The following is a 19,472-nucleotide window of genomic DNA, read 5'->3' on the forward strand; positions in this document are numbered from 1 at the left end:
CATTTTATACACTTTTCCCAGAAAGGTCAATGTCTAGTTGATGAAAATTATAAACATCGCTTATGGTTGTAAGTTATAGTTTTGACAGTTGGTCATCTTCATCTAGAAACAAAAAAATGTGTCTTTGATATACAAGCTAGAAAACAACTTTCACTGAAAGGAATCCAGCTCAAGAATAAATGGAAGAGGAGTGCTACTGCTGTGTCAACCCTCAGTTGTGCAATATACTTAAAGACAAAAAACATTCCACCTTTGTCATAATCCTTGACATCAAAAGAGAAGCAACTTCCTGGCAGATTAAAACTGTGTGCCAGACCAAGACTCGAACTCAGGGCCTTTGCCTTTCGTGGGCAAGTGCTCTACCAACTGAGCTATCTAAGCATGACTCACGACCCGTCCTCACAGCCCTAATTCCGCCAGTACCTCGTCTCCTACCTTCCACACTTCACAGAAGCTCTCCTGTGTACCTTGCAGAACTAGCACTCCTGGAAGAAAGGATATTGCATGGCTTAGCCACAGCCTAGGGGATGTTACCAAAATGAGATTTTCACTCTGCAGCGGAGTGTGCGCTGATTTGAAACTTCCTGGCAGATTAAAATGGTGTGCCAGACCGAGACTCGAACTCAGGACCTTTGCCTTTTGCGGGCAAGCGCTCTACCAACTGAGCTACCCAAGCATGACTCACGATCCTTTCTTCCAGGAGTGCTAGTTCTGCAAGGTATGCAGGAGAGCTTCTGTAAAGTTTGGAAGGTAGGAGACGAGGTACTGGTGGAATTAGGGCTGTGAGGATGGGTCGTGAGTCATACTTGGGTAGCTCAGTTGGTAAAGCACTTGCCCGCGAAAGGCAAAGGTCCTGAGTCTCGGTCTGGCACACAGTTTTAATCTGCCAGGAAGTTTCGTATCATTGCACACTCTGCTACAGAGTGAAAATCTCATTGTGGGTATCAAAAAGAGAATATTACAGCACATGTGGAAATGGAAGCCGAGCCTGTGTCTGAATTACCTGCCTACTGTGAGACACTGATATTTATATGAGAGAGAAGTTCAGGAAATGACTGTCATAATTGTCAGGGGTTTTCCTTTCTCTCCAAAAGGACATTTAGAGGAATGTGCCTCAGAATAGACTCCATTTCACCTGCCCCATTCCTTCATTGACAACATGTTAATGATCTAATCATAAAGCATTGAACCTCTACCGCAGCATTTGAATCGGCAGTGTGCTTCCTAATATCATGTACACAGTTGAGGTGGAGACAGAATTAAATTGTCATTTTTAGACATTTTATTTGAATGTAAATCAGAGGGGTGGCTCAGGAACTCTGTATACTGCAAGTTAACAAATAGTGACATATATCTCTGTGTAGAGCTTTCATCATCCAACTGAGAACAGTACAGTTTTAAGTATGACGACATGAAAGTCATTCCTGCTGACCTCTGTACTGTCTGTGAAACAAATCACATTCCAACAACAGAACAAAAATCTTCCCAAAAGCAACTCCATAGTGCATGCTTGACTTTCAGATGTCGCCTTCATAAGAAGAGCGCTAGTGGTGTGAACACTGCTAGTGTCATCATCACTGGCAGTCTTCTACTTGCCAGCAGAAACCATTGGATGATGTCCAGTAGTTTGAGGAAATACTGTGGAATTTATACAAAATGATCCAGCCGTAGAACCAAATATTCCACAGATTTGCCACTCTCAGCTGGAAGCAGATGCTTTCAGAACAGCTGTATCCAAAAGCAATGAAACAGCTTTTGCACAAACAGAAACAAACAGTTTTCAAGATTATAACGGATTTGTGAGAAAAGGTGAAAATTTTATAGTGAATGAACTGTGGAGTAAAGTTGTGAAAAAATATTATGTAATGTTCCTGTTTTTAACTTTAAGAAAATGCCACATGATATTGTGTGTACAACAGTTTGCAGAAACCTCAGAGTTAAATTGTATATGAAGAGTGAGAGGTTTTTGCCAACAAAGTTAGCAATGTAACTGAAGTTTAAAATCTGCGAAAGTTATGTACAGACTTAATTACTGACAGAGAGGGTGATTTGTGCAAGCTAGTTATTCACTCTCATCTTGAAACATTACTGGTTATAGAAGAAGATTGTTTCATCCTGAAGTCACAAACTGCATTGCCTCTTCAGTTCAGGGCTCATCATAAATTTGATCTAGAGCTTTTGATTCTTTGTTCTATATTGTTTATTATATGGTGTCCCACATAAAACCAGTATCCCTTACGTACCAGTTAATCATCTCTAGTTGAATTGCTTGTAAAGTGGCAACACTGTCATGAAAGTTGGCTACACTGCATTTTATAGAAAAGTTGAGTGCAGCTGCGTGTTTGTACATCAATTATGGTGAGAAGCTCGTATTATTGAGTTGTTACAGGAATGGGGCAGCTTGCATTAGAACAGTGGATTGATATTGTGGACTGTTGCCTAAAGACAGGGTCCATCAAGAAATGTAAAGAAAGGTTTTAAGTGAAGTATCCTGGTAATAAACTCCCCACAACCAGTCAAATTCACGATTGGTACAAGAAATGGAGGGCTGTTGCATCCGTTCTGAATGTGCAGAGGAATGAGCGACCAATGGTGAGGACCCCTGAAAGTATAAACAGAATTTGCCTGGACATTACAAAAGTCCCCACAAATTGGTAAGGAGGTTATTGCAGCAGGATGGTGTATCTCGTACATTGTGTCATCGTGTACTAGAAAGGTATGGAATTTAAAGCCTATCATGTGAGTGTGCTGCAAGACTTGAAATTTGAGGAAAAGGACAAGAGAGTTCATTATTGCAACTAGCTGTTTACAACAATTACTAAAGGTTACTTCAACTCATTGCTTTACTTTGTGTCAAATGAAGCCTGGTTTCATTTGTCAGGTTATGTAAACTCCCAGAATTGCTGATACTGGTCACAGGACAATCTACATATTCTGCATGAAGAACCTTTCCACCCACAGAAGAGAGAAGTTTGGTGTGCATTGTCCAGAATGCACATTATTGCCGCCATATTTTTCTGTTGCAAAAAAAAAGTGACATATATCTAGAGATCTTTGACTCTCTATATGCACAGTTAACAGATGCAGAGAAGTTGTATGCAGTATTCCTACAAGATTGAGCAACAGCTCATGTGTCCATCCAAAGTATGGCCCACTTCACCAATGTGTTCCCTGAAGACATACTTGTCAGTAGAGGGCTCTGGGCCCCAAAGCCCATGGACAACATCATGTGGTTTTTACTTACGATCCACACTAAAAAGCAAAGTGTACACTGACAATCCTCGCACAATAGACGATCTTAAACGGAACATTATTGAGATGCTGGTAGCATCATCACACAAAGTCAGCGGTGCCTAAGTGCCCATGGCCACCACTTCCAGCATCTTTTATAAACAGGTAACTACATGTTTTTTAATGTTACTATTATCTATTCTTTGTCCGCCACTGGTAGCTGAATGGTCAGCGTGATGGCATAAATCCTCTGGGCCCGGGTTCGATTCCCGGCTGGGTTGGGGAATTTTCCCCACCCAGGGACTGGGTGTTGTGCTGTCCTCATCACTGCAGGTCGCTGAAGTGGCATCAAATTGAGAGACCGGCACCCAGTGAACGGCCTGCCTGACGGGGGGCCCTAGCCATGTGATTAAATAAATAAATCTGTTCTTTTTTAGTTAGTTCGTTGTTACTTGAATTTCGAGCATGAGGTGTACTGTATTTCTACACATGCTTACAAGTTTTTGCAATTATCAGGTTTTGACGTTCTGCCTCATACAAATTTATTAAGGAAACTTAGCTGCAATGTATATAAGTAACCCTAATCTTAAGTCACATGAAGGATGAAGTTTCATTTTTGGAACCCATGTATTGCCTGTGAAGAAACTTAATGTAGAAAACTTATTTAATGTAGTGATGACATCATTAGTAGGTGTGGGAACTGTTGGCTTTCCGATTACTTCACTTGTTGTAGATAGTGCCATCAACAGAAAATCTGTTACACATTTTGCAAATCCGCCACATGCCAATTTTGTGTACCCATTTCGTACAGGTAGTAAGAGACCAGTGTTTTTCTGCATGACACTGTTCCTATTTTTGAATACATATGAAACAACCAGATAAATCTGAAGAACCATAAGCAAATGTTTTGTTATCCAGATCTTGATAACCATGATAGTGTTAGATATGCTTCTTTTGCTGGAGTCTGTGGCCTTCATCTTTAGAAAGGCAAAGTGCTACTCAACTGTTCAGTGATCATGTTGAAAGTTGCTTGGTTGAGTTGGGGCCAGTTCATAATGTAGAGAACTGGGAAGCCACAGCTAAATTTATAAATTTCATTAGGACCAGGTGGAGCACAATCAATGTTGAAACACCTGTGAAAGGAATTCAGCATAAAAAAAGGCATGCAGAATCCTCCGACAAATAAAGCAGGAGACATGCATTATAATTTTCTTGATAAATTTATTACTTGGTTAGACAAATGCAGAGTTTTAAGGTCAGGGAATGATAAACTGTCCCTAGAAACACACACAGCTCTTCAGCTTACTGCTCATGGATTAACCCTTTCCACCTTAGTAGCAAGTGGCACTCAAACACTGCGAATTTTATTTTCAACTCTGATGTTGAGCCTCATTCAGTACTAGGCACTGATGCCCCATGGCATTGCCATCTAGGGAAGCCTATGTTAACTAAATGTCAAACTGTAGCAGTTACGATGTGTGTTCAATAACGGCCCCAGATTTATATCCCTTTTCTGTGAAACCCCACATTCGTCTTTGGACAAACGATGACCAATTCTCATGCACAGTTTCACTCACAGTCATGCCATAGCGAACCAGATTCCCTGAGAACTCTCTGCTGATAATGAAGATTATCAAGGTTGGCAAGTATGCTGGATGTAGCTGTGACAAGCAACCAATATTACAACAATTCAAAATACTATGTCATGACTTCTTGTATTACACCAGCAATTGCTTCCAAGGCAGAATCGCAAGAGTGATTTGTAGCATAACAGTTCAGTACATTTCTGTCATCAGTAAGAGAGATCAACTCTCATCAGTGTCTTTCAGAATTTCCCTGACTTTTTTCAGTCCACTCAGTTTTCATGTGAACTCTACATTGCCCAGACAAGTTTCCACCCTGTGTTTATTGAGTTCCCACTTCCATGCTTTTGTTGATTACTGCAAAGAGATTGTGACAAGCACCTAGTCACTGCACTTTTATTCTTCATTTAACAGTGAAAAAATTATCCACCTTCCATTTGAGCTTGGCTGTTTATGAACAAGCGGATTGCTAGTGGATTACTTCAAAGAGATGTAGTTTTGTTTGTTAATATGGAATATACTGATTAGATACTAGCAATGCAATCAGAGAAGGGAAGGGTAACCAGTTGACACCACACAGGGGGCAATTGTTTTGCTGAACAGAGGTTGGTGCTAGAGATTCTGCTGTTGTCTGGCAGTGACTGGCACAGCATAACCTCTGGCCACATGAATACCATGCCCCTAGGCTGGGGTGCCATTGATACGTGGACTGCAGCTCTAGCCAGTTCCTGCCAAGTTATTGAGCAGCTCCAGTTAGCAACAGATGATTTCTGTATTGTGAACTGTAAAAGTGTTTTAACATATCCCAGCTTTGTCAAGGACTTGTATATGGATTTGAAGCAAGGATGCTCTGTGCCAAAGTAGAGTGAAATACAATATTTTTCTAAGTGATTGTATTCTGTCATTCTTTCGATTTATGCTTCAGAAACCATGCACTGCCCCAATAGGACAAGAGTACTTTTGGCAATGAGATTACTTGGTCATTCAGGAAGAAAAGATGAACAATGAAAGTTTTTATGTTTTATTATACAGCTATTTTTTCTGAAAATTGGGATGCACTAATTACTTAAAACTGGCACCATAAGTGTGGCAGTTGTTCAAAAAACCTCTTGACAGTAAGTTCAGTTTTGTTTCTTTTTCAGCAGACTGTAGAGCACTTGCATTTGATTTTACACTCATCACTGACCAAATTATGCAATGCATCACAAGTAAAAACATTTCGCAGTGGGGATACGTGGAAATGCGTGGAAGGTAGTATAAGCAATACAGATTAAACAGAACAGATAAAAATTATTTCAAGTTGTGGCACAGTGCTTGAAGTTTCCTCTTCTTAGAACCTCGAAGAGACTGCGCTTAAGTGTTGTTTCAATTTTCACATCATCAGTCATAATTATTTTCGAAATTTTCAGCTTCTACTCTTCTCTCGTTCAACAGCTCTATGATCTTTGCAGAGTCAAATAACTGTATGCAGCTACTTTCACAGGAAATTGATGAGAGACTGACCACTGCTACTTTTCATACGAACCAACCACACCAAAACTTCAGAGGGTTATTCTCACATTTGATGTCTATATATGGATCACATTTAATTAACATTGGATGCTTAGATGAAAAAATATGCATCTGCGAAGTTAGCCAAAATTTTCTATGTCGAAACTTTAAGGCATTTTTGGGGGCGTTATCTCAACTATGTCTCGTTGAATCCTTTTTTCTTGCCACAGCTGGAAAGGGCATGCTTTAATCTTTCAGAGCTTTATTGCTTAATGTTTGGATGCATAAGAATACCTTTCAAAAGTTATTACTTTAGCACTTTGAGAAGACTGAAAAGTGAAATATTTGGCTCATTAAGTCTCATAATACTGCTGGTAGTTATTTTATTTCAGTATACAAATCAGTTTCAAACAATTTGTTTAACACATGCCATAAAAACAAGTATAATACTCAGCACCGGAAATTTGAAAAACAAAAGTACTAAAAAGTCAGTTCCATTTTTGATTAAACAGTTCTTCAGTTTTGTTAAGGAGAGAGAGTGTATTGTCGTCTTAATGATGATGATGATGATGATGATCACGGTGCTTCTAAAGTCAGGAATCCAGTGGAAGGAATGAGCAGAACCATGTGGTTGTATACAGCTGATGAAGACATCTTGTTGTTCACGTGAAACTTCATATACATTTCCAACCCACCAAAAATTGTCATACATACATGCAACATACAGTCCTGGTAGTAAACTTGCAATTGAGATTGCTGAAATTACTTCATCTGCTTGAAGGCATTAACTGTGAGTGCTATAGCATCATTGGAAACTCTGCTTACTCTGAGCTGATTACAATTACTTGGCTTAAACTGAAGATTTTCACTTGTTCCAGCAATTGTATGGCCCCTGGAGAACTTTATTTCTTGATAAGGCTGAATTTTTGCAATTTCTTCTTTTGGTACATAAAAAAATTTTATGCCTGGAATACTATCATCACAGAAATTGAACAAATCATATGGAATCAAATTTTGATTATCTAAGGGCCTCTGCAGACTAACACAGTCTGCTAGTCTTTCAGCAGTTCCCCCAATGCTATCACAAGGCAATTTACCATGAATTGTTCCAAAAATATTCCATTCAGCAGTGTACCAAAATCTTTTTAGGGCAGACACAAATTATATTGAGCAGCTGAACCATCATTAAAGTAATAAATGTTCTTAATGTTTTCAATCTTTGTTATTAAATATGCTATTAATTTTATTTGAAAGTCATGAACAGTAATGGTGTCATGACGGAGGCAGTCACCAATCATACAAATGCTGATACTTTGACATTCTTTGCCACCAAAATGGACAACAAATGGATGTAATGAGTGCTGACTGTTCTCCCAATGAAATCCTAGCACAACATCTTGAACAACAAATGAATAATTCTCGCCAAAATCTATCAATATAACTAATTCATCCTCTGCAGTTTTCCTTTTAGCTGCTTAAAGTATAAACTTTGGTGTTTTCACACAAAGTGATGACTTCTCAAGGCAGTAATTTTCAAAATCAGTGCTTCCATGACTTTAAAAGCATCATCAAGAAAAGCCTCTAGATGTAGTTTTCCTGCACATTCCTCACCACATTGCAGCAGCATACAATCTTTTGATTCCAAACTGCCAACAGTTTTTTTTTTTTTTTTTTTTTTTTTTTTAAATCCTTGTAGTCATGTTGGATGGCAGTTGCTGAAGCCACCATTAATTTGACATTTGATGAATTTAACATATACATACTGAATGTGATCCAGAAGTAGTACACCATTTTGGCCTGAGCTCACAAAATTTTGAGAAGCTGAGTTGATTTCCATACTGCGTACAATAAACAATGGGCACTTGTTTCAGGTGACAAAGGAACAGGCACTTCTGCTTAAGAATCTTTTCCTTATTTATTCATACTGTAACACAATCTTTTTTGCCTGGACATAAATGAGAAAACTCATCATCTTCAAAAAAAGTGAGGACATTTTGTTCTACTTCATCACTGAGGTTTTTTTTTTTTCTTTTCAGTTTGCATGTGTTGCCAAAATCCCACCATCTTTAGTTTTCTTGCTTTCTTAGCCATTTTAGTTGGAACAGCAAATTCTTTAGCTGTTTTTTCAATAGTGCAGCTATTTGGGGCTAGGGTCAAAATTTGAACTTTACTGCCATTGCTTGAAGTCTGTTGTTCTTCAATTTTAGTCCATATCTTTACATTTTTGGCACTTTGTATCTGAGCAACATCTACCTGGCTCACACCAACAGCCATGGCAATTACCTAGTAATGCTGCCCTTAGTTTTCAGAACTTTGTGCTTTATGTCTCCCATTGAATCCCTTTTGCTAAACTGTTGAAGCTCTAATGGTGACTCTCCAAGTGACGATCATGAAGTATTAGCAATAAAGCAAGCATCAACAAAATCTATGCCTTCAGTGGATGGTGATTCTTGTGTATCCTGATGGGGTGATTCTTTTTGTGGTATTTAATTTCTACATTTGATACAAATTTTCTGAGCGCATTTAAAAACTTCATTGGTCAATAACATCAACCATCAGACATTGCAATGGTTACTGTAGTTAAAGGCTTCTTGGTTATGTATTTTGCTTTACCAAATGTGTTGCAGAAGTCTTCTACGAAGTGAAATTTTGTAATCAACATAGCATCATGGCATGAACACATTTGAACATCTTCAGTTAAATCTAGCCCTGACCTACATCACAGAAGCTCCCTGTCCATTTGTGACATTTCCTTAACTGGTTGTAGTTGATTTTTGCCATAGCAGAAGGCTATGGCAATAAGCTCCATCTGACCCACCAAAATAAAAAAATGGTTCAAATGGCTCTGAGCACTATGGGACTCAACTGCTGAGGTCATTAGTCCCCTAGAACTTAGAACTAGTTAAACCTAACTAACCTAAGGACATCACAAACATCCATGCCCGAGGCAGGATTCGAACCTGCGACCGTAGCGGTCTTGCGGTTCCAGACTGCAGCGCCTTTAACCGCACGGCCACTTCGGCCGGCCCACCAAAATAGCAGGGTGCAAGGGTCTCTTGGTTCATTTTGTATAGTAGTTTATTAACCTATAACAAGCAATTTTGAAAGGTCATGAATGTCCTGGTTTGAAGCATAATGTAAGATGCTACTACACACAGTGATTCATATGAATCATTCACTTAAAATATCACAGTTTATGTAATTTACTTGTAACAGATTCAATCTTGTTTGAAAATAAAATATATGAATTACACTATCAAAACATATTTTTAGTGCTTACCTTCAGCTACAACAATGATTTTTGATTATTGATGATTCAAACATTCAGCTCTACACACTACGATTGTACAGTATCAACACCAAAGATAGCACTGCACCACTGTGAAAATTGCCAATAATGAAAGCAACGATTGAAAGTGGTGCGATTCAGCAGTGTATCATTGTGAGGACAGAGCCTTAAAAACCTACTGCTGCTTTATAATGCCGATGGAGAGCGAGTGATAATGCATTATGCACCACAGTGCATTGTCGGGTTAAAACATTCTAATGCAACATAGCATTCTAATATGATCATCTAGATTTTATAAGAGCATTTTATGAGGTTATACTATATTTACAGTCTATACTGTACAATAATATAAAAGTACTTTTTGTTAGCCCAGTTACATTCCGTAAACCACAGGCAAATCTATTACGAGGCACTACAAGTAAATAACTGCAATAGTAAAGCAAAAGATTTTTGAGTAATCAGTCTTCTGACGGTTTTGACTTGATCCACCACGAATTTCTCTCCAGTCTCCACTTCTTCATCTCAGAGTAGCACTTGCAACCTACATCCTTGAGTATTTGCCTGATTTATTCCAATCTCTACCTTCCTCTACTTTTTTATCCTCCACAGCTCCCTCTAGTATCATGGAAATTATTTAATGATGTCTTAACAGATGTCCTGCCATTCTGTCCCTTCTTCTTGTCAGTGTTTTCCATATATCCCTTTCTTTGCCAATTGTCTGGAGAACTTCCTTATTCCTTACCGTATCAGTCCACATAATTTTCAATGTTATTCCTGTAGCACCACATCATGGATGCTTCAATTCTCTTCTGTTCCAGTTTTCCCACAGTCCATGTTTCATTACCATACAATGACGTCCTCCAAATGTACATTTACAGACATTTCTTCCCCAAGTTAAAGCCTGTGTTTGATACTAGTAGACTTCTATTGACCAGGAAAGCCTTTTTTGCTAGTGCTAGTCTGCTTTTATGTCCTCATTGCTCTGTCTGTCATGGGTTATTTTGCTACCTACGTAGCAGTATTCCTTAACTGTATCTACTTCATGATCACCAATCTTGATGTTAAGTTTCTCGCTCTCCTCATTTCTGTTACTTATCATTACTTTCATCTTTCCTCAATTTAATCTCAGTTCGTATTCTGTACTCATTAGACTGTTCATTTCATTCACCAGAATCTGTAAAACTTCTTCATTTTCACTGATAGCAAATCTTATCATTGATATCCTGTCACCTTGGATTTTAATTCCACTTTTGAACATTTCTATTATTTCCACCGCTGCTTGTCAAATGTATAGATTGAACAGTAGGAGCGAAAGACTACATCCCTGTCATGCCCTTTTTTAATACAATCACTTCATTCTAGGTCTTCCACTCTTCTTGTTCCCTCTTGGCTCTTGTACATATTGTAAATCAGCTGTCTTTCCCTATAACTTACCCCTATTTTTCTCAGAATTTAAAACATCTTGCACCATTTGACACTGTTGAATCCTTTTTCCAGGTTGACAAATCCTATGAATGTGTCTTGATTATTCCTTAGTCTTGCTTGCACTATCATCTTCAGCATCAGAATCACCTCTCTGACCTTTCTCCCTAAAGCCAAACTGATTGTCACCGAACACATCTTCAGTTTTCTTTCCCATTCTTCTGTAGATTATTCTTATCAGCTACTTGGATGCATGAGCTGTTAAGCTGACTGTGTGATAATTCTCACACGTCGACCCTTGCAATCTTCAGAATTGTGTGGATTATGTTTTTCTGAAAGTCTGATGGTACAGTGATAAGCCAAAACATTGTGACCACCAACTAACTATTGATGTAAACCTGTCCGGTGATAGCAGCATCACTTGGCGAGGAATGACTGAAATTCAGACACATGCAGAGTGCATGTAGTATCAGTGAGCATGTTGTCCGAGTAGAATGGAGAAGGTGCGTGATATATATATTTTATTTACACATCAAGTTCCATAGGAACAAATTGAGGAGCAAATATTCAAGGTCATGTAATGTGTCAGTACATGAAATTACAACATAAAAGTAATAACAAATAAAATATTTCTGAACCTGAAAAAAGTCTATCCATAAGATTAAGTACAAACAATCAACAATACAACAAGAATCACCTTAATTTTTCAAGGAACTCGACAGAATTTGAGGAGTGACCCATGAGGAAACTCTCCAGTTCCAATTTTAAAGCGCGTGGATTACTGCTAAGATTTTTGAATTCAAGTAGTAGCTTACTGAAAATGGAAGCAGCAGTATACTGCACACCTTTCTGCATGGGGAGTTACGGAAGTCCAATCCAAATGCAGGTTTAATTTCTGCCAAGTATTAACTGAGTAAAAGCTACTTATTCTTGAGAATAAGCTAATATTGTTAATAAGAAATGACAGTAACGAATATATATATATTGAGAGGCCAATTTCAAAATATCCAGACTCGTGAACAGGGGTCGACAATAGGTTCGTGAACTTACACCACTTATTGTCCGAACCACTCATTGCTGAGCCAAAAATATCCTTTTACAATGGCAAAAGTTTCCTCACAATATAATACCATACGACAAATGAAAATATACTAGTTTTAGGGTCGAATGATCACTCACTTCAGACACCGTTCAAATAGTAAAAATGGCAGCATTAAGTCTTCGAATAAGATCCTGAATGTGGGCTTTCCACGTCAGTTAACTATCTATCTGAACAACTAGAAATTTGAACTGTTCAGTTTCACTAATCAAATGCCCATTCTGTGAAATTAAAACATCAGGTTTTGTTGAATTGTGTGTTAGAAACTGTAAAAACTGAGTCTTACCATGATTTAGCATTAGTATATTTTCTCCAAGCCATGAACTGCACTATTTGAAACCCAGCCAATGTGGTCCACAATATCCTTTACTACCGAGCTAATGTCATCAGCAAACAAAAATATTTTAGTGTTACCCGTAATACTAGAGGGCATATCATTTATATAAATAAGGTACAGGAGTGGCCCCAACACTGGTCCCTTGGGCATCCGCCATTTGATAGTACCCCACTCAGACCCCACATCACATCTGTTATCAACATTGTGAATAATGACGTTTTGCTGCCTGTTGTTAAAGTAAGAGGTGAACCAATTGTGAGCTACTCCCCCTATTCCGCGATGGTCCAACTCCTGGAGCAATATTTTGTGACCAACATTATCAGACGCCTTAGTTAAATAAAAAAATACGCCTAGCATTCGAAACCTTTTGTTTAACTTATCTAGTACCTCACAGAGAAAAAGAGACTATAGCATTTTCAGTTGTTAAACGACTTCTAAAGCCGAACTGTACATTTGATAGCAAATCGTGTGATGTAAAATGATCAATTATCCTTACATACACAGCTTTTTCAACAACTTTAGCAAAAACAGATGGCATAGAAATAGGTCTAAAATTATCTACATTATCCCTTTCTCCCTTTTTATAAAGTGGCTTTACTGCTGAGTACTTTAATCGTTCAGAAAACTGACCACTCCTAAAGGAAAAATTACAAATACAGGGCTAACATATGCAGCACAGTACTTTAATATCTGGTTAGGTATTCCATCATAACCATGAGAGTCCTTAGTCTTCAGTGATTTAATTATTGACTCAGTCTCCCCCTTGTCTGTATCACAGAGGAGTATTTCAGACATCAATTTTCATCGCCCTTTATGTACTGAATTACTCATTCAATACCCACGTAAACTTCATCTTGAGCTTGTGACATCCGCATGAATATCTTGAACCGTCGTTTTTGGCATTGGTTTTCCCTTTATTCTGATGGGAACAATCCTGTCACTTAACTGTTCGCAGTTACTCACTCTCAGCCCTGCCTCTCTAATCATAAAGAGTCATACTCCTGCTATACCATTTTTTTCTGCTGTTGATATTAGGTTATTCTCATCTGACCAGAAATCCTTGTCTTCTGTCCGTTTCACTTCACTGACCCCCTGTCTAAATTGAGCCTTAACACTTCGCTTTTCAGATTTTCTAGTGTCCCTAACGCATTCAAACTTCTGACACTCCACATACCGACTCGTAGAATGTTATCTCTTTCTCATTGTCATCTCCCCTTGGCAGTCCCCTCCCAGACATCTGAATGGTGAACTAGTCCATAATCTTCTGCCAATGGTACATGTTATGTGGATATATATTGTGTGTCTTTAATGCAGTGGTTCCCATTGCCTCCTGCATTCCCATGCCATTGATCATTGCTAATTCTTCCACCTTTACGGGCAGTTTCCCTCCACCAGGGCAAGAGAGTGTCCTGAACCTCTGTCCACTCTTCCACCCTCTTTGACAAGGCCACTGGCTGAATGAAGGTGACTTCTTAAGCCAGAAGTCTTCGGCCACCATTGCTGATGATTTTTATTCAAAATTTAAGTGGTGGTGGTGGGCTTTGAACCTGAGACTGATGACATTTTGAATAGTAATTAAAGATGCTACCTGTAGACAGAAGGTAACAGTGTATTAAAATACACACAAAAAAACTATGGAAATTATGTGTGTCTACTGTTTTGCACAAGCCTTGTATGAAACTTGAGTTGTCTAGAGGCATAACTTAGTCAGTCACAGACCAAAGAGAGAGAAAGCATAAGCCTGATAGTGATGAAATTTGTATGTAGTCTGGCAGATGAGTCTAGGTTTCAATATTTTTAAAAATATCTTCTTCAGAAGAAGTGGGCCTTGTTACATTACATTCAGCCTCTTCAGATCTACACAGTTGTGGTTTCCCAGCCATGTTGAAGATTTTGACAACCCTAAGATTTTAAGTAAAACCATTCATACCACACAGACTGGCTCGCAAATTCATGGGTTCGGTGATAGACTATTTTGGGAAGAACAGGAAAATGGTAAGCCCTTATTACATGTAGCTTAAGCTGTAAAGGGAACTGCACAATAGCTGTGAGGATAAGCACAAATACAGATACAGTAATAGCACAATTAAAATACAATGGGACTGGAACAACAAAGCTGCAGATACCAAAACTAGTGGCTAAGAATAAGCAAATGACAACTTTAAACAATTTCCATCAAGCTGTATTTGCCATCATTTACATTCACACTTACCTCTGGCATCTGCAAGAACTGTTTTTAATTTTGATAGAAAAAGAAAATGATTCATAGGTTGTTTGGTTCCAAAGGACCTCTCTTCTTATGTTACTGAAAATCACTTGAATGATATGTTTCTTATGAAACTGAGCTATTGTTATGGCATTCGAATGGCATGCCACTCTAAACAATGTATCGCTTGTATCAGAGGTGCTAGTTTTCAGAGAGATCGATTTAAACTTCCAGATGGCCTGGCATTCAGAGGAATGCAACTACAGTAAATAATTCCCAGATTCAATGTATTTTACTCTGCAGAGAGAGAGAGAGAGAGAGAGAGAGCAAATAAACAATTTATATGGTAGCTGAACCATTAGGACCATACAGCACAGTTTTTTAGGAAGGATATCTGTAGAGGAAAACCAAACAACTTAAATAAATGAAGAACTGAGGATCAATACCACATTGTCCCACTAAACAACAACAAACTACTGCCTTCATCTATATGAAATCAGAGTTGCCACAAGCTCTGGGAACCAGGGAATTTCAAACTTGTCAAGGTAATTCTGCGGGGGGGGACCCTGGAAGTTTCTCAGTTTTGGCTCAGTGCTTAGAATGGTTTGTCCAAGGAAATGCCACACATCATTGGTGGCTGTGTGTAGCCGTGTAGCTGCTGGGTGTCATGCACCCCATCCCTTCTACAACTTCTCTCTTCCCCCCCTCCCCCCCCCCCCAGCTTGCAGTCAGTGCTGCCACCAATACTTGCTGTTAGCCAAGCAGCTACCAATGAGAGTGGCAGGGAGGCGGAGCAGCGATTTATTTGAATCTCAAAGTATTCGCACGAGTTATCCATGCATGGATTGATCACAGTGGTCTCAGTTCAACATGCTGTTGGTGACGTATGACTGAGTGTGAAGAGCTGTCCACACACGAATGGATTTCCATGATGGGCCAGAATTGTGAGCCAGTTCTACGGATATCTCTGATAGATCGGGCCCACTGATCTGAGGCCCATTGTTTCCCACTAACATGCAGGCCCTGCTGGTTATAATCTCTCTGATCTGCCTGCAGGCCAGGTCACGGTCCGTTTGGGTGTGCTGTAAATCGGCAGATTTCCGTGATTTATCCTTGAACTCCGAACTGCAGTGCATGCTCGACAGGCCATGGGCGACATATGTCAGGAGTTGCGACCGGTATCTCACTGCAAGTACATCGTACAGTGCAGTGTTTTACAGGCATTTTAGTACAATTCACATTTTGAAAGTAATTTACATAAATAATTGAGAGAATGTATAGACGATGTTAGGAAGAAAACTATGGCAGTTGCCAATGGTTTGTACACTGTGTACTCAGGTACTTCTCTAAACAAAAACTCACACAATACCCCTATAATAACAGACCTAACACACACAACAGCTCAGAATGATGAAAATAGCACAAGCAACAGTTATTGGTGCTCACAATAGCGTTTGTTTTCACAAATCACCACCAACCCCCTTTTACACTTCTTTCAAGAGTCCTATACCTTTCTGAGCTTCTGAAATAACTGAAAGTACTTTCAATCCATCTTTGCAATACAAGAAAATACATATTTTTGTCACCGAATGTGTTTTGTTTTATTGAAATACGATATCATCAGTGCTCCATAACGAAAAACATATTTACAATCAGGCTTGGTTTCTGCCTAAAAGTAGTTTGTTACGAAAGATGATGGTGTTACAATATATTACATCCGATTTTCGTGATTTTCGTTAACATCACAAAACACTGTCTGCTTGTACGTTTTCTAGATTTTCTTTCCTTGCCGCAGTTGTTTCTTGTACTGTACTGGCATAGTCGGACTTAAAATACCTTCACTTATCCTAAACCATCTATGGGTAATATGGTCACATGAATAAAGAATTTTTTCTGAAACTTCATTTCAGATAAATTTTGTAGCTTGGTTTTTGTAAGACTGTGGTCCACAGTTGGAATACTGTCAAGAAATGTTTCAACCATCTCTTTGTATGCTCTACTTTTTTGTATTATAAATTCTTGCCTGTGTACTGTTCATGTGTCAGTTTTCACACACAAGGTAATTCACAGTACAGTTCTGTAAGTTTTTTGAAGTGGTCACTGGTCCAGCCCCTTCATTATACTTGTAGCAACTAAAGCTTGCTGTCACGTGAAAACCATTCATTCATCAGAATTTCGAGTAACAAGCTACATTTCTCTTGTGGCCATGTTAAAATTTGTTTCTTTTGGCAAAACAATGTGGAATTTGCACAATGTCACCCCGCTAAACATTCCTTTTATTTTTTTGTCCTAATTGATGTGTTATTTTGCATGGAAAGATCGTAAATCCTGTATAGGAAAAGGAGCAAAAACTTGTTGTTAATTGTAAGTTTGAATTAACTCTTTAATAAACACAGACATCCTTTAACTAAAATGGCTTTTATTTCTTACCTGTTTACTTATCCTTCAGATCTCAAATTTTTTCTGGGAAAAATGCTAAACCTGTGTCTGGAAATCAATGAATTGTCAGGGAAACTTGTGGGAACCCCGGAAATACACAGAGTTACTTTTAATTAGGATGTAGAAATTCAGGGTGAATTTAGAATGATACACAGAGGCAGCTCTGAAGCCGTTAATGCTGCCAAACACTGAATGAGCATCATGTAATCTGGAATACAAAATAAATGATAAAAAAATTGCTGGAACAAAGCAACACTGATAGAGTATTAGACTGATCACATTAATTCTTGATTTTGGATTGTTTTATTTAACAAAACAATTCATTTTTATTCTGCAACTGCAAATGTGCAGTTTATACATCACTGAAAGTCAAATATGTGAAACAGTTATAAGAGAGAACTTTAGTTAAAGAAGTATCTAACGTGAGCTGCTTGAACTGGAGCGGCTGTATCTGCGACGACGTGCTGGGCTACGTGAGCGTGATCTCGGACGTCTGCGGGGCGGAGGTGTTCGCCGCCGCGGAGGAGGTGGTGTATGTCGTCGATACCTGTTTGGAGAAAAATATGATGTAAGTATCACTTACAATATATATATATATGGTGCGCTGTACAGTTTAAATCAGACAAAATGTTTGCTCGGAGCAGAGGTTTGAACAGAAGACTGGTGCATTTGTTAAGTTTTACAATGCTCTTAATAGTGACTCAGTAATGGAAGCACTGGTTTTGAGATATACTGGTAATTTTTCATCCATCTGTTACTCTGATGATCTACACTTATATTTCCTTTTGATGCTTCATAATAAGATGTTTTACATTTTTAAGTAAAATAGTAAATGCAAGTGAAAAAGTCAAAAGCAGAAATAATTCTGGGATAAAACTGGAGTACGACACCTTTTAAAGCTTTAAAACATACTTTGGCAATCAATAATTACATTGAAAATGTACAAAGGTAGGTAGATACGTCTTGTACAAAAGCAATGAACTACTTTTTGATTGTACAAATGTTCCAGAAAAATTCCATTATCATTTCCTCAATCAATTTAAATTTATTCCACTAAATCAAGTATGCCTGGCAAGGTCACCCATACCCGGGGGCAAGGGCACCCTCCCCTCTCCCCCTGCCACAGCTTTCAAAGAAAGAAAAAAAAATAGTATAGTAAGATATTTTTCTTTCAAGAAAATGATTTAAAAAGCAGTATTACCCAAGTTCTTAACAAGGTCTGAACAGGAACTTTTTATGGCTACTTGTAAGTCATCAATTGTCTTCCAAAAATATTTAAAATGCTCCACACACCCCAACCCACCCCACAAACTATGGTATGAGCATCCTTGACTCTTCGTAGTGTAGATAGAAATTGTCTACAGGCATAAACCTATGCAAAAAATCCTACAAGTTGTAACTAAATATGTCTAGATTATCTGTGGTGACGGAATGTTCTACGCATTTCTTTTTGGTCAAAAAAGTCAGCACGTATGTCATTCCACATGCGCAGATAATATTCATGGAGGAAAAAAAAAGAATCTGAATAATATCAGCTGTCTTGCATACATTCATTTTGCTTAGGGACTTTTCCAATTCTTTCCTGTGTGACGACCTTAACTGCCTGGCAATAATGTACTTCATTTTCTGTACTTGTGAAACTACATTTAAATGCATTAATGATGAAACAAAACATAATCTTAAATACAAATGCAGTGTGTGTATGAACTTAATTCAGCAAGTTTTTGTCTGTACAGCATGAAACTTGTTTCTTTCAATTATCTTGGCCACATATAACATTAATTAATTCATAACTACATATTGTATTTATTTGAAATTTCCAGCGCAACCTATGCAGGCATTATAATCAGCAGCACTGGCAAAACAAAACTTCATATTCTATCAAATAAATTTATTACCTTTCCCAATTTACTTCACAGTGTAAGTTACACAGGTTTAGTTGGTTCATGCACTTTGGGGAAAGAAATCATGGCAGTATGGCCAATATGTAAATGCTTTTGCCCACAAAAATAAGGAAGGCAGAAGAGCCACTGGGGTTTCAGCAAAGAGCATTGCTATGGCATATGGCATCACAAGCACTTTTACTATTGGATCTTCGAGAATCACACTATGGTAAAAGTGGAATCTATTTATATTTAGACTACAAATCATCCACAGAAGTTTTAATATGACATTTCTTGTTATGAAACTGAGGCAAGACAGATAATTCTGACTAATTTTATCCATCAAAGAATTAAACATTCTTATAAATGAATATAAAATATGAAACCAAGTTTTGTAGGCAGTTTATATCACTGTTACAAACATCTAGAGGTTGAACTATGGTTTTAGGTTGATTTTCTAGGCTGCAAAAGTGTTGGAGCAACCATAATGAT

At 38.2% G+C, this 19,472-nt stretch overlaps 1 protein-coding gene across 1 annotated transcript in view; it reads right to left on the minus strand.

The window, feature by feature from the left end:
• Window positions 1–17,377: 17,377 nt before the first annotated feature.
• LOC126252085 (RNA-binding protein with serine-rich domain 1-A-like) overlaps window positions 17,378–19,472 on the minus strand; it is a 59,709-nt gene continuing 57,614 nt past the window's right edge. Inside the window, exon 7 of the mRNA XM_049952941.1 lies at window positions 17,378–17,644. Coding sequence (XP_049808898.1) covers window positions 17,515–17,644 — 130 coding nt within the window. The 3' untranslated portion in view covers window positions 17,378–17,514. The remainder of the gene's footprint in view (window positions 17,645–19,472) is intronic.

This window comes from Schistocerca nitens, chromosome 4, assembly GCF_023898315.1.
Source record: "Schistocerca nitens isolate TAMUIC-IGC-003100 chromosome 4, iqSchNite1.1, whole genome shotgun sequence".
Lineage (NCBI taxonomy): Eukaryota > Metazoa > Arthropoda > Insecta > Orthoptera > Acrididae > Schistocerca > Schistocerca nitens.